The sequence below is a fragment of the Buceros rhinoceros genome, unplaced genomic scaffold (genome assembly GCF_000710305.1).
Source record: "Buceros rhinoceros silvestris isolate BGI_N320 unplaced genomic scaffold, ASM71030v1 scaffold1891, whole genome shotgun sequence".
Lineage (NCBI taxonomy): Eukaryota > Metazoa > Chordata > Aves > Bucerotiformes > Bucerotidae > Buceros > Buceros rhinoceros.
This window is the reverse complement of record NW_010393458.1, coordinates 25,042-39,100: the sequence shown is the minus strand read 5'-3', so window position 1 is coordinate 39,100 and position 14,059 is coordinate 25,042. Positions and strand designations below refer to the sequence as shown.

The 14,059-nt window shown below is 42.0% G+C and overlaps 1 protein-coding gene across 1 annotated transcript in view; it reads left to right on the top strand.

Annotated features, from left to right (window-relative positions):
• LOC104501091 (DENN domain-containing protein 5B) overlaps window positions 1-14,059 on the top strand; it is a gene marked incomplete at its 3' end in the record, with an annotated part of 59,047 nt that overhangs the window by 22,110 nt on the left and 22,878 nt on the right. The window contains exons 5-8 of the mRNA XM_010144842.1: window positions 5,394-5,581; window positions 8,991-9,527; window positions 10,922-11,153; window positions 13,262-13,412. Coding sequence (XP_010143144.1) covers window positions 5,394-5,581; window positions 8,991-9,527; window positions 10,922-11,153; window positions 13,262-13,412 — 1,108 coding nt within the window. The remainder of the gene's footprint in view (window positions 1-5,393; window positions 5,582-8,990; window positions 9,528-10,921; window positions 11,154-13,261; window positions 13,413-14,059) is intronic.

The following is a 14,059-nucleotide window of genomic DNA, read 5'->3' as shown; positions in this document are numbered from 1 at the left end:
TTAGTTGAAAAAGTGTTTTAAAGCCAGTTCAGATGTTTCCCACCAAAGAATTAGCACTTACTCATTAAGGTTCATTGATTTTTTTTTTTTTTTAATTTTTTTTTCTCTGTTGTTGGCTTTGTTTAGTTTAAAACTATTGCTTAGAATTGTTTTGTTTGTTTTGGAAAGGCTTTCTTTGAGAACATAATCTTATTATTATCTTCCAGGATAGATATTTAAACATGTGGCTTCGCAAAGCTGCAGTTATACTTTAGGCATGTTCAAAAGGCAGTAGAGGAAAGGTAGTGGTGTCCAGGTAACCCGTCTTTTCAAACGCTTCCAAGCGCTTTCAAATTGTATAGGAAGAGGGACTTAAAAAGGAAAAGAAAGAAACAACACAGGCTATTTTTAAAGCAGCGTACTGGATTTAGAGGATCCGGGCTGAGACTCCAGCTCTGTGGTAGGCTTTCTACCTTACCTTTGGTAGGTTACTGGAACATAGAGTTGGAAAACTGCCGTTCTGTTCTTTCATCAGGAAGGCTGAGTGTGTTGAAACTGGAAAACAGTGTACTGATAACAGCAAGAGTGCCGTTTCTGGTTTGAATGAGTGCGTGGGTGCTCTTACACAGGCCATATACTCAAAAATCCTTAGGTTGGGCGTTTGCTGAGAAGGTCTCAGGCAAAATTGCCTTCTCTTTGATTACGACCAAAGATTTGAACCTGATCTGGAAGCAGCACCTGAACATGGGAGGTCTTAGCTGTTCTGGACAGGGTAACATTGATGTCCCTTTCCCTCCCCTCAAAGGATCTTGATTTTACTTTGCTGCAGCATGGGAAGGATTTTTCAGTTAGCTCCTCTATGGCAGGAAAAGTAATTTATATGTGAGCTTTGTGAATTGCTTAATGTCTCAGAGCTTCTGTACCCAGTCTGCAAAATGAAAGAAGAAAGATTATTTTTGTTTTGTTTTCTCAGTCACTGCCTGTGTTTGGACTTTAAGCACTTTGGGTTGGATATTTCTGCATGCATCGTATCTGTTGTAATAACATGCTGATTGGTTATTGTCCTGTTATTGTATTATGGAGAATCAACATCAAGACAAATATTTGTCAAATTTTGTCCTCTTTCAGAAAAACATTTACAGCGAATTGATGTTCAAATGCTGAAACCATTTCCATCTCCAGCACAAAATAGTGATTCATAATCATACAGGAATCTCTCAGGGTTTGCATTTTAAGCATTATGTTATATCTTGTGAGCCATGCGAATGTTACCAGGCCTTTGTAAAGCGTGGCTGAAACGTGGCGCTTGCATAGCAGAACTGCCGACCCCAGCAGAGTGGGTCCCTGCTGCGGTTGCTTGTCCTGCTGAGGGAAGTGAGATGCAGGGACTTACTTGGCCAAAGGCCTCCAGCAGATGCTGCCGGTAAACAGGGGTTGGATCCAGAGCCTTTGAACTCGATTCTGTTGTGCTCTTCTTTGCTTAGGGAGAAGGTTAAGTGTGAGAGACAGACCCATGCCAAATCCAGCTAAGCGATTGTCAGGGGGCAGCAGCTGCAATAGAAGCCATTGGAGCCACTTTGCCCTGGGATTATCCTCCTTGGAATCTCTTGGAAAATGTCCTGTGTACAAATTAGAGATTTAACTCTGAATGCAAAGAACTTGCAGTAGAGGCTGTGCTCGATGGTGTTCCCCGTCCTGGAGTACGCAGGATGGTTCCCTGTCCCAAGCAGGTAGGGTGAGGGCTGCAAGTATAGCTGCCAAGCAAAATTAAAACTGTGGTATAAGCTCTCATCACTTGGGGAGTGGAAAGAAGTGAAAATGAAAGTGAAACAGTAATGAGTAAAATAAGGAGTGAAACAGTAATGAGATGGAGCAATCTGATGGAAAGGGGATACAGGGTAAGAGAAATTTAAAGCTAAAGGCACATCTGCACACTGCAGAAAAACACATCTGGTGTTTGGGACATTCAGTAAGTCTCCAGATCTTCTGGTTCTTTCTCCACCATCCCAGGCTGCCCAGCAAAGAGAAGGGGAGGCACTACCCTAGGCTTAGGTCTCCGTTGTCAACTACTTATTTCTGTACACAGGGATGATTTTGCACAGATCAGATCTTTGCTCTGGTGGCAGCAGCTGCTGCTATGGCTATCACTGTGGTCTGTGACCTCCTGCTTGCGCTCTTCAAAGCAGTCAGTAGTAGCCTTGTTGGCATCGCATGGCCTTTCGCTGCATCCAGCATGGAGTGCACCGCATGAGGTGGGTGAACCTCGAGAATAGGAAGGGATTTATTCACAGATCTCAGGAAGTTGCCTTGATCTGAGCCTTTCACCACTCTCACACACCTTCTGTGTGTATCACCCAGGGAGTGTTTTTACTATTTGTATATTCTCCAGATATTTCTTGATGTTAGATGGACGGGAAACAGGATTGTTGTGTCCTCACTCTGCTCAACAGACAGGTCTTTCTCAAAAGACACTTCTAAACTGGAGAATACTATCTAATCCCCGATTCTAGCTCTGAAGATTGGAGTAAGATCAGAGAATAGTTTCCCTACCTTGGCCTGTCATTCATAAAATAACAGGCAAAACTTGTCTTGCAGCTGGAGATTGATATCAAAGTCTAGTAGTAATGGTGGTATAGGATCTGGAAATGCTCTCTGCCATGACACAAGCACACACAGTCTATACAAACCCTGTTTTTTCTATTCACTTCCATTCTTTCTTTCCTTCCTTCCTTCTTTTCTGTTCCATCTCGCCCAAACCAGAGAGAGAAAAAGGGAAATGGAGGAGGAATCCCTTGTTTCCAGATTGTCCTCAGTAACTACATAAGCTTCATTCAAATGCTGATAGGTACAAGAATCCCTTCATCAAAAAAGACTTTGTGCATTACAGGACAGGTATCTAACCTTGTAACTGGTAACTCAAGTTTCTTACTTCATTAAACAAATATGAAAAGAACCATTTCCAGTTTTTTAAATATTATTTTCCAGAGAGATCTTGGAACTTCCTTCTTTGCAGTGAAAACTGCGGAGTACATTAATGGTTTTCGTCTCTGCTAATTGCTGAGCATTGTTAGATGGAAACAATTAGCCTAATAATATGGTCATCACCAGTTTTTTTGAAAACCACTTTCCTCGTAGTAAATTGGTTGTGAAACTTGTGCTGGTGACCGTATTAAATATTATCAGTGTCATTAAATAGAAGTGAGCGTGCATTTCCAGAGTTGAATGCCCGTATTCAAAAAGATACTTGCAACTTTGCTGTGAAGACCTGTTATTTCACATCGGTGTGTAGATCAGAACTTTGAAACCACCTCATGTAGACTAAGACATGCTACCTTGTGTTTGATTTATTTTTTTTTTTAACCTTTAAAGCTTTCAGAGTTATGAAGTGCTATGAGATGCCTAAGGTTCACCAACAGGTGGTGTAAGTTGAGTTTGTGTAAGTGCTCCCCAACAAGACAGCCAATGGATGTGTACAATTACAGACTATTGCACAGGGAGGGATTCATAAATGTAGCTGGGAATGGTTTTTGAGGTGTAACCTTGAGACTGACTTGTATTCATGAACATAATTTTGAAGATTGAGTGACCAGCTATTAGTAAGACATGATGAAAAATGTTTTTGTCCTGCCGGCTGACCTTCTGCAGATCGAGGCTGGTTTTCCACAGAGAGGTGCGAGCAAGGAGAATGGGTTATGCAATTTGTTGTTTTAATTTGCATGTTTATTCAAGTGCATCTTCCCAGTGACCTCCTAATAGCTGAACAGTGTCAGATGACAGCGCTTTTGCTGTTGCTGATTTCTGCCAAGATGTCAGACTGGCTCGTTCAGCAAACGGGAAGGGCCAGGCTGGTTTCCTATCCAGGCAAAAGCAGTCAGTGGGGCTATAGGTAAGAAAGCTTTTTTCCTGACTCAAAACTAGAGTGTTCATACATCTATCTTTAATTTCATGCAGTGGGGCTAGGAGAGATAGGCGACAACCCAAGCATTACTGAGGATCTGGGTCTGGCCTTGGAACAAGGGAAAATCTTTTTGTTGCTGAAGCCAAAGCTCATGAGACTTGTCTGGCACTGATGAGAACTGGTTTTGGATACAGCCGTAGAGGAGACATCACTTCTGCCACCCTTGCTGGTTACTGATGATGTACCCATGCACTGAAGCTGGCGGGGGGAACAACTCCTTTTGCAAACAGTGAAAAGCAGCTTTCACAAGTGGTGGAGGTCCAGGATGGGAATCGGAACTGACTCCTCCTCTCCTCTGTGCCATGCACCTTGTGCAAGTTCAAAGTCACTTACAAACTTGCACGCTGGTGTTCCTATCTTTAACCACTACCATTAAATGAGATGTGCTGCATCTGCATGATAAGTTAAGATTCCTAAGGAACTGGGTTTAAGTACTTTCATGTTCTTAGAAATTTCGGGGGAGTTGTTACCAGTGCAGAAGCTGCTGTAATATGGAGTAGAAACAGTCATACTGAAATATGGAGCAGAAGCAATCATCTGGTTTCACATTCACCAGAAGCTTACAAGACCCAGGGGTCTTCACCCGTTTCCTGACAGATTGTCTGCATTTTTAGATTTGCTGTAAGGATGATCATCTCTCTAATGCCAACTTATGATCTTTGTATTTTTAAAAATGTGCTCTCAAATTTAGATTCCTTCATTTATATTAATAAATAGGTTGTGCTATTCTGTCATGCCAGCTGGATATTTGAGGAATAATTTGCTCTTATCCATACTCTGAAATATTCTTGCAGCTCAGCTGAATTGAATTAAATTTTCATTTAAAAAAGTAATGCACAGTGTGTTTATTTGAACCAAAACATTGCAAAACAATGAACTAGTGGATTAAATATAAATTTGGGAAAATAATGAAGTATAAATATAGATATGCAGGATATTTTTTAGAACTAAATTTCTATTAGGCTTCTGTTTGGGTTTTATTTAAAAGCAGTGTTTTTAAGTACTTAGGGACTGTAGAGTTCTGCTGGTATGTGGCCAAGGCGGTTCTTAGCCTTAGAAGCAATAGCAAGTGGAGCAGAAGCAGGCAAGCAGAAGCAAGCAAGAAACCACAATATTTCCTTGAAGTTCACTTCTTTGTCCTCCTTTCCCTTGTGAAAATACATGCTTTTTATAGAATTGGAGTATGACTATCCTGTACTATAGAGAGAACTTTTGGTAACCTTTTAATAAATTAATTTAATGACAGAACAGATCTAGATAAGATATGAATACTTATGCTCAGCAGTTTCTTCCTGAGCGTAATGAGTTTTGACGAATTAAATAACATTTAACATTTAACCATTTAACATGGTTTCTGTCTTGTTTTGCCACCTATGTCCTTGCCAACCACCTTTCAAGGGCGAAACACAGAAAGATAATTTGATGTCTGTCTGTCTCTCCCTCTCTCCCTGTCTAGATTATCAACGTCTGATGACAGTGGCGGAGGGGATCACGACGCTGCTGTTCCCATTTCAGTGGCAGCATGTGTATGTTCCCATCCTTCCTGCCTCTCTCCTGCATTTTCTGGATGCTCCCGTTCCCTACCTGATGGGGCTGCAGTCTAAGGAGGGAACTGACCGCTCCAAGCTGGAGCTGCCTCAGGAGGTTAGTCTCCACCTTTGGGCTTGCTACTCTGAAACATGTTACTAATATTCGTGTGAATCCCTACTGGAAAATACTGTGCCTGGTGATAGGAAGCTTCTTTGGCACTGTGAAGACTGTTTGTCAACACAAGCGAGGTAGTGGGGGAAGTCTCCACAGCCCTTCTCGGTCCATTTCTGAATTTAATAAGTGCTGCTAATTGCATTGACTTCTAAAAGCTTCTCTTTCTGCTTCTTGCTGTGACGCTGAAAGTGTCTCTGCTTTCCCTGCATCACATGCTTCACCAAGTTTTGTTACTCTTTGTCAGTGTCACAGTCCTTTTGACAGACCACTGAAGAGCATGTCCTTTGTGGATGGTCCTTATGAAACTGGGTCTCAGGCGCATTTGCTAGGTGGTATAAATGTGTCCCTGTGTCCCCACTGCTGCTGAGAAGCATGCCCTGTCCTGCCAGCCTCATTCTGCCCACAGGTGAGCCTGTGTGTTCCTGGCTGGGTCAGGGTATATTACTAGAACAGTATCCTGGCCTCAGATGAGCCAGGTCTGCATTAATAATATGCCCATGATCCACTTAAAGGCATACCTACATACTTCTAAAATACTGACTCACTCCAGTTATGGTCTTTTGGACTGAGGATCTTCTGTCCTCCTGTTCAATGGGAAATAAAAACTTTGGCTGGTCTATCACTTTTTCTACAGAGGAAAAAAAGGAAGGAAAGGTTGTTCTTGTAATCTAGATGTTAAAATCACTGGTGGTAGAGAGTGAAATGGAGATTATTCTCATCAAAATTTCACCAAGATGATTAAAACCGCTTCACTTTGGTCACTGATCACTCTCCATATTGCAGAGCCTTTGGGATATGTCTATCCTGTCTTCAGTCAAGATGGTGGCTGGATACACTTCTTGAGCATGCCATGCATTCTAACTTGGGTTTCTTCTTAAAATCAGTGGCTGTAAATCTTAAAATCATATGGCTGTAACAGCTCGTGACAGTGCTCAGCACCGTGGGGCACCTCTCCTGGGGGCACAGTCCCTAAGGCTTGCAATTAGGACCTCTTACTGAGAGGACAGATGGGAGAAGCAGCAGAAGAGAATACACAGGAGGGGGAGTTTGTATGTGGAAGTGGAGAAATAAACACAGAGCAAGGATAATACAGTTTTTAATCAAGGTCTGTTTAGTGCTAGATGGAGGGGACTGATTCATAGCCTCAGTGACATATAACAGTGCAAATCAAGTCATATCTCTTGAATACAATGACCCAATTCCATGAAATTTGCACTGGCTTGGAAATGAAGCTGGTATCTAGCTACGCTTGTCAGTAAAACTATGCTAATATTACATAATTGCTGTGCTTTTTTTTTAAATTGTTAGTCATGTGCTTTTAGTTAGCAGATTAAGCTGTCATATTCCTTAAATGAAAATTTTAATGTGATGGGCTTGCAGTATTGCTGGAATAACAAGTTAAATATCGCCAGTGAAGGAAGAGTAATAGTGGAGTGGAAACTGCTCCACCTGTCCCGCCTCCCCAGCCTCCCTGATGTTTAGCAAATGAGTGAAAAATATCAGTATTTAGGAACACCACAGGTCCAGTAACTGTGGGAGAGGGAAAGAAAGAATGGGTATTGAGCAGGGAAGATCTTGAATCTCAAATTCCTTTATGAAGGAATGAAAAGTAGAAAATCCTTCAACATGCAAGCAGTAATGAAGCGCTGTTTGCTTTAGCATTCCTTTATTGTTCAGGCCAGGGGCTGGCTCTTCAAGCTCTTGCTCTAAATATAAACCATTTGTTTGTTAGAGATAAAAATTCTAACAACTGGCCATCATGCTGTCTTAAGGTTACTAATCTCTCTGCATTAACTTTAATCATCAGATGTTTTTGAAGAGAGAAGAGAGACCAATTCCCTAAGGGTTTTATGAATCCAAATCTCATTTTTCAAATTTTGTAAATGATATGCAGAGCTGAAATTAAAAAGCCTTTGAAATGAAATATTGATAGATAAGAAGACAGTCCCTGAGCTAAAGAACTGTACCAGTGCATACCACAAGTCTAACAGCTGTGTAGTTAAGCAAAGCATGTTGTTTTCTGTGAAGAAGTGCTTTTCTTTGTATAGTTCAAATTTATTATGAAAAAGTGAGCTGAAGGGATGCTTCTGCTTTACCTAATGATAATATCTTTTAAAGCATCTGTGTGAAAGGTGATTAATGTCAAACATGTCCCTGAAATAGCCGATATAATATAACCATATTTACCATGGAGTGTATTGTGCTGCTGAAAATTAACCTGTTTGGAAAAGGAGGAATACAAGTCCTTTCCATTCACATAATCTGAAGGTTAGTCTACAGTGTTTGGTGAGAACAACAGTAAAAGTGCCTTGGAGAAGGTAGAGGAGCTGTGCTAATGGCCAAGTCAGGCTAACAAAGACCTGCTGCTGCTGTCCTGTGGCTTTCTGCATCTCCCATTCTGCAGCTTTGTGCCAGAGTAAAACCCATCAGAGCCCAGCACCTTGGGAATCTGACCTGGTTTAAGATTTTATTCAGCACGGTGCACTCAGACAGTGAATTTCAGATGTAAGCTGCAGTTCAGAAGATCAATTACTGTCTTTCATTCTGCTATTATTCCTGAGGGTGCATTTGCAATGTAATTAATCTTTGTGTAGAGTTCTTCCATCCCCCCATTGACAGTTGCCTAGTGAAAGTATTTGCTCTACTAGATTCATATCTTCACTTAGCTTTAATTTTACGGGCTGAGATCCATCTCCATTCAGAGCAAAGCTGTCTAAGAGCACACTGTTACAATCTCGGGCAAAGGAATCGCCATGATTGAAAGTCTGAGTGGAAAGCGGATAGAGGGGAATGAAGAAATAGGGCTTGACCTTTAGTGGACAAGCTATACTCAGACATGATCCCAAATGATATGCATGGGACCCTCTTTGTAGCTTTGTTAGTAGCAGTGTCATCTTTCTTGCTGAACATCTCGTTCATCAGTAGCACAGCTACAGAGGCTTCTTGCAGTTGGATCCTGGTAAAATAAATGTGCCCTTGAGATGTGGTAATTCACACAAATGGTATTTACGTGGACTGAGAAGTGGTGCTGCACATCATGCTTGCTGGTATGTCCTCCTTGGGAGGAGATATCGCATCTTTGTTGTGGGAAGTTTGGGATCTGCAAGTCCCAGGAGAGCAGGAGGGGTCAGAAGGCTTTATTTCTTTGTTAAATCATTGCCATCCAGGTGGCTCCAAGCTTTACTGAAATTTGAAATGTCACAGGCTAGACAACACAGCTTCAGTCTCCTGCATATATGTGCTCTTACCCTTTTGTCTGGAAGCACTAGGGGAAAATGGCGGTACTTATCAGAGAAACCAATTCAGCCATGCTGAGCATCCCTTTCTGAAACTTTTCTGTGTATTTCAGGCAAACTTGTGCTTTGTAGACATCGATAACCATTTCATCGAATTACCAGAGGAATTCCCCCAGTTTCCCAACAAGCTGGAGTTCATCCAGGAAATCTCTGAGGTTCTCCTGCAGTTTGGGATCCCACCAGAGGGTAACCTGCATTGCAGTGACAGTGCCACCAAACTTAAGAACCTGGTTCTTAGTGACTTGGTGAACGACAAGAAGAACGGGAACATCCCTGGCAATGCCCTCAACATGTACGAGCTGCTGAAAGGCAACGAGACAATCGCCCGCCTGCAAGCCCTTGCCAAAAGAACAGGCGTGACGATGGAAAAAATGGCCATCACAGCTCCCCTCGCAGAGAAGGAGAAGGAAGGGAAATTGCCATGTGAGGAGGTGGAGCTGAGGGACTACAAACTGAATGTGCAGCTTCGTGAGGTTTTTGCCAACCGCTTTACGCAGATGTTCGCCGACTACGAGGCTTTCGTCATTCAGGCGGCCCCCGATATGGAGTCGTGGCTGACAAACAGGGAACAAATGCAAAACTTTGACAAAGTAAAGATTGCCATACATTCATTTTTTCATATGAAAGTGCTTTTGGGAGGGAGGGAGAATAGCTGTGTTATGTATATATAGCCTAGGTATTCTTTAATCCACCGTTCTTCATCTGTCTCACTGAGGTTTGTCAGTTGATAACACAGGGCCATATCACCTGCCAAAGTAAATTGGTGCAGTTCTCTTGAGCTGGTCAGAGCTGTCCTGGCTTGTATGAACCAAGCTAGCAGGCTTCTGCAGAGCTGATGGGGCTTCTCCTGCGCATTTGGTGGAAGGGTAGCAATGGAGAGTGACCTTTTCTTTCTTTCTTTCTTTTTTGTTTGCTGAGAGAAGAGGTGCACACACGAGTCAAAAGTCAAAATTGTTTCCTAATCTCACAGTAGAGCTTTTTGTTAATGGGTAGTGTTGTTCTGTAGAAGGTTATTGCACCCTTATGGCAGAAGAGTATCGTTATGACTACCTTGTAGTGTGTATACAAGAGTGAAAAGGAAGCTGAGATTAGAAATGGGGGAAATAAATAGACTGTAGGCCAGTAAAAGGAATGAGAAACTTTTGGAAGCTTGCCCAGTTATTATTTCAAAGTGACTGTACAAAGTAGGTAGCACTCTTAGCTGCCATTTTTTTCAGATACAAGTCCTTCTCCAAAGAGAATGTAACAGGGATAAACAGGCAGGAACAGAGTAAATACTGATTTGAGTCAGTTTTTCATTAAAACAAAATGCTGCTCTGCTTTTATTGGTCATGTTTGTATTCAGGCATTGAACAGTGCAGCATTCAAAAGGAGAGGGTTGTTAGGGCAATCTCCACTAGTACTGCTACAATAAAGTGGGCTGTTAAGGTCGGGGTTTTCAAAGCTCAGTTAAGAACTTACGCAAATGCTCAATTTTAATTGGAATTTTATTATTAATAGTGGAGCTTATCTTCACAAAAGCTCATTAGCTGAAGAACATTGTACACCCCTTCATATGTATGACACCCTAATAAGTGATCAGGTCCCAAACAGGGATGTGCTGACCAGAGGTCCCAAGTTGAGCACACATGGCAGTGATCTGATGTGGGTTGCACAGAGCTTGTTCTTGTAGGTGGTAGCTGCCAGGCTACTTTGAAAAAGCTGACAGCACAGGCACTACTTTAGTAATGCTATATTCTCTTTACTCTAGCTGTCAAGAAGCCTTCCCCAACTGCTTATTTCTCACAGTCGTGGCCGAAGAGGTGACCTGTGAGCCTAATTCCTTCATAGCTGGATCTCTTCCTCCCTTGAGAGGTGTTTTTGTGGTGGGGAAGCCTTGTCCACGCCTTCCTGTTGGCAGCTGGATCGGTTCTTTGCCAGTGAATAGCTCATCGTGTCAACACCAGGCAGGAACGTAGCACTAACGAGCTGTTCTGTATTTCAGGCTTCCTTCCTTTCGGACCAACCCGAGCCTTACCTCCCATTCCTTTCACACTTCATCGAAACACAGATGTTTGCAACCTTCATAGATAATAAGATAATCTCCCAGTGGGAAGAGAAGGACCCTTTTCTGCGAGTTTTTGACTCACGAATTGAGAAAATAAGGCTATATAATGTAAGGGCTCCAGCACTGCGGACATCCAGCTATCAGAAATGCAGCACTTTGAAAGAAGCAGGTATGTTCAGACAGGCTAGTAAAATATTCAAAAGTACGGTGTCAGCCACAAAGAAATATAGGTCCTCAGTCATACGAGCGTTAGAGCTGGTGAGGAAGCCTTAGAGCTACCTGAGAAGGACTCGGTGGTGTCCTTATTTTCCCTAGGCAAAAACTTCAGCATGTTTTTAAACACCAAAACCAGTGGCAGCCTTTACCTACCCTTTGGGCTCTCCTAGGCTGGTGCGTTCAATAAACACAAACCGAAGCACGGAGCTGGGCTTGCTGTTTCTCATTTCAGGCAACTCCTCTTCTATTGCCAGGAGAGCTTTCCTTCACTGTGGGGGTGAGACCAGTGCCAGCCACACCGAGGATCTGAGCCCTGGTGTCTGCTTCTCTGTCCTCATCTCCCCCTTCCCGTAAAAAGACCTTTTTTTGCCTTACACCATTTGGTTAGAACAGCGGGGGATGCTGGGGACGTAATCTGGTGTGGCATATTTAGTGGCTCCAGCAATAGATGCTCAGTGTTAATGTACAATACGCTGTGTACTGAAGACTTGATTTTTTTTTTTCCATTACAGTCACAGGATGCATTTTCTAATTATATTAGAGTTTCTTAGTGTGCAAGTATTTATTCCATTTCCATGTAGTACTGGGAAATTATACTCTTAAATGTGTTGGGACACATATTAATGAACTGGGGCAAACATATTTCTCATGTTGGGGGTTGTTTTTGTTGTTGTTGTTGAATTCCTTCAGAGTGTTTTACTTGTTAGAAATGTTGCAGAAATAGAAATCCTGTGTCTGCTTAACTTCTGTCTAAACCCAGTTCTAATTTGCAGGTCGACTGTCTATTCAACGTCTAGTTTTGGTAGATATTGTGGCACCAGAACCTCATTTTCTGTCTTGTGAAAAGCAGCAAACTGATAGTAATACCAACTTTCCTTCATATTTACCATTCACAATATGTGACCCTGGCACTGATAGAGCACCTGTGTGTTTAACCTATTATTTTGGGAACCCTTCAAACCCTCTGATCCCACACTGCCCAGTCCTTTTGTCTAAAACAAAAACATACAAAATGATTTTTTTTTTTTATTGTAGAAGGGAAAACAAAGAGCTGCTGAGTTTCTAATGATAATGTATGTAAATCTTATGACAGTTTCTCTCCCATCACAGTTTTATGAAGTAGGAAATTAGTTCTGGTTTGTTCTTGACAAACAGAAAATGGATTTAGCTTCCACATTTTGCATATTTATTCATGAGTTGCAAGTTGCTGAAAAGAGTGGTCCTGCCCATTAATGGATGGGCTATAAAGAGTTGAATATTAAAGCTGCTAATTAAATGCTGACTTCCCCCATACACCTCCTTTCCCCTCTCCTTCATAGTGCATCTGACTCAATGTTGAGAGGGTGACAGATTTTATTTTCATCCTGCTCATGATTCGAGGTTAAATCCTCGTGTCCTAGAAGAAAATGATTGAACTGCATTAGACTCAGCACAGCTGAGATTTCCAGGGAGCCTTGCCGTAGCCTCCCTTGTTTCCAAGCATCTGTTCAACTTCTTGATGCTGCTCAGATGTTGCTACAGTTAGCTATGATTTTTGAAGGCCTATCATCCAGTAATGCTATATTTAATTTGAAGAGGAGGATCGTTACAGGTGCTGGATGTTTGCAAAACTTGGGTATTGCCCCTGCTGCGTGTCTGCCCAGGGAGACGTGTGTGGGTCAAAGCGAAGTGTCTGACCCTGCACAGAGTTGCAGCTGGACTCAGAGGTCTCCATTCTGCTGAAGGAGCATTAAAGACAAACACAGAATTTCAGAGAGAGATTGCACTGCTCTTATCAGTTCATAACCCATTTTGTAGGTTCCCATAAATACGTGCTTGCTTAATGGCTAACTTGTTTGTGCCAGTACTAGTTGTGTTGGGTGAAGAAACTAAAAGCAAAATAACAAAATAACAGTGCAGATGTTTCCTCACTTCTGTAAGTGACAGATTTCTGCATCTAAGGTCACTATTTAATGTTTTAGAACACTTTCAGGGATTGGAGCATGACCACTTCTGTTGTTGTAGCGTGTGTTTTCAGGTGGTTTGCTAACACAGTTGCTCACCTGTGACTGTAACTTGCAGCCCAGTCCATCGAGCAGCGGCTGATGAAGATCGATCACACAGCTATCCACCCTCACTTACTTGATATGAAGATCGGCCAAGGGAAATACGAACAAGGATTTTTCCCAAAGTTGCAATCGGATGTATTGGCAACAGGACCCACCAACAACAAGTAAGCACCGGTGTTTATTTTTTGGATTTGAAAGCAGGTTTCTCATATGAAAGATCCCCATTGCTGGACAGCAGTCCTAATTTTGGATGGCTTCTGACCAGTCTGATGAACTCTAGCAACTCTTTCCATTTCTGATTTGTATGGACTGTGATTTTGAAGTTATAGCCATGGTTTGGGTTATGTTAGAAAGAATTAGGCTTGGTTTTGGGAATATTCCTGAGTACTGTTTTCTGTTGAGTGGTAGGTACTGTGTCTTCTCATACATATTTTAATCATTGCTGTAATAAAATTCATTCCTTCACTGTTTTGCACTGAATAGGATAATTTGGAAACCCAAGCCAACATTCAGATTCTAAAAGCAATTTTGGTGTTGAAGCCTCCACATCATCATGCAGAATGAAATTAATGCCTGCTCTATTCCTCTCTTTTCTTTGTTATTACATGCCCCAAAGATTTTTATAGCTCTCTTTCAGTTTCTGCACTGGAATAATGTGAAAGAATAACTTGGTGAGGGTGGAGAGTATGTGGTTCTGTAGTTGCATTGCTCTTCTGAGTCCAATAGGGTTCTGTAGTGCGCTTTGATATGAAGGTAGGAGTACCTACAGCTCTGGAATTGAGTATGTCATTACATAGTTGATTTGCCGAAT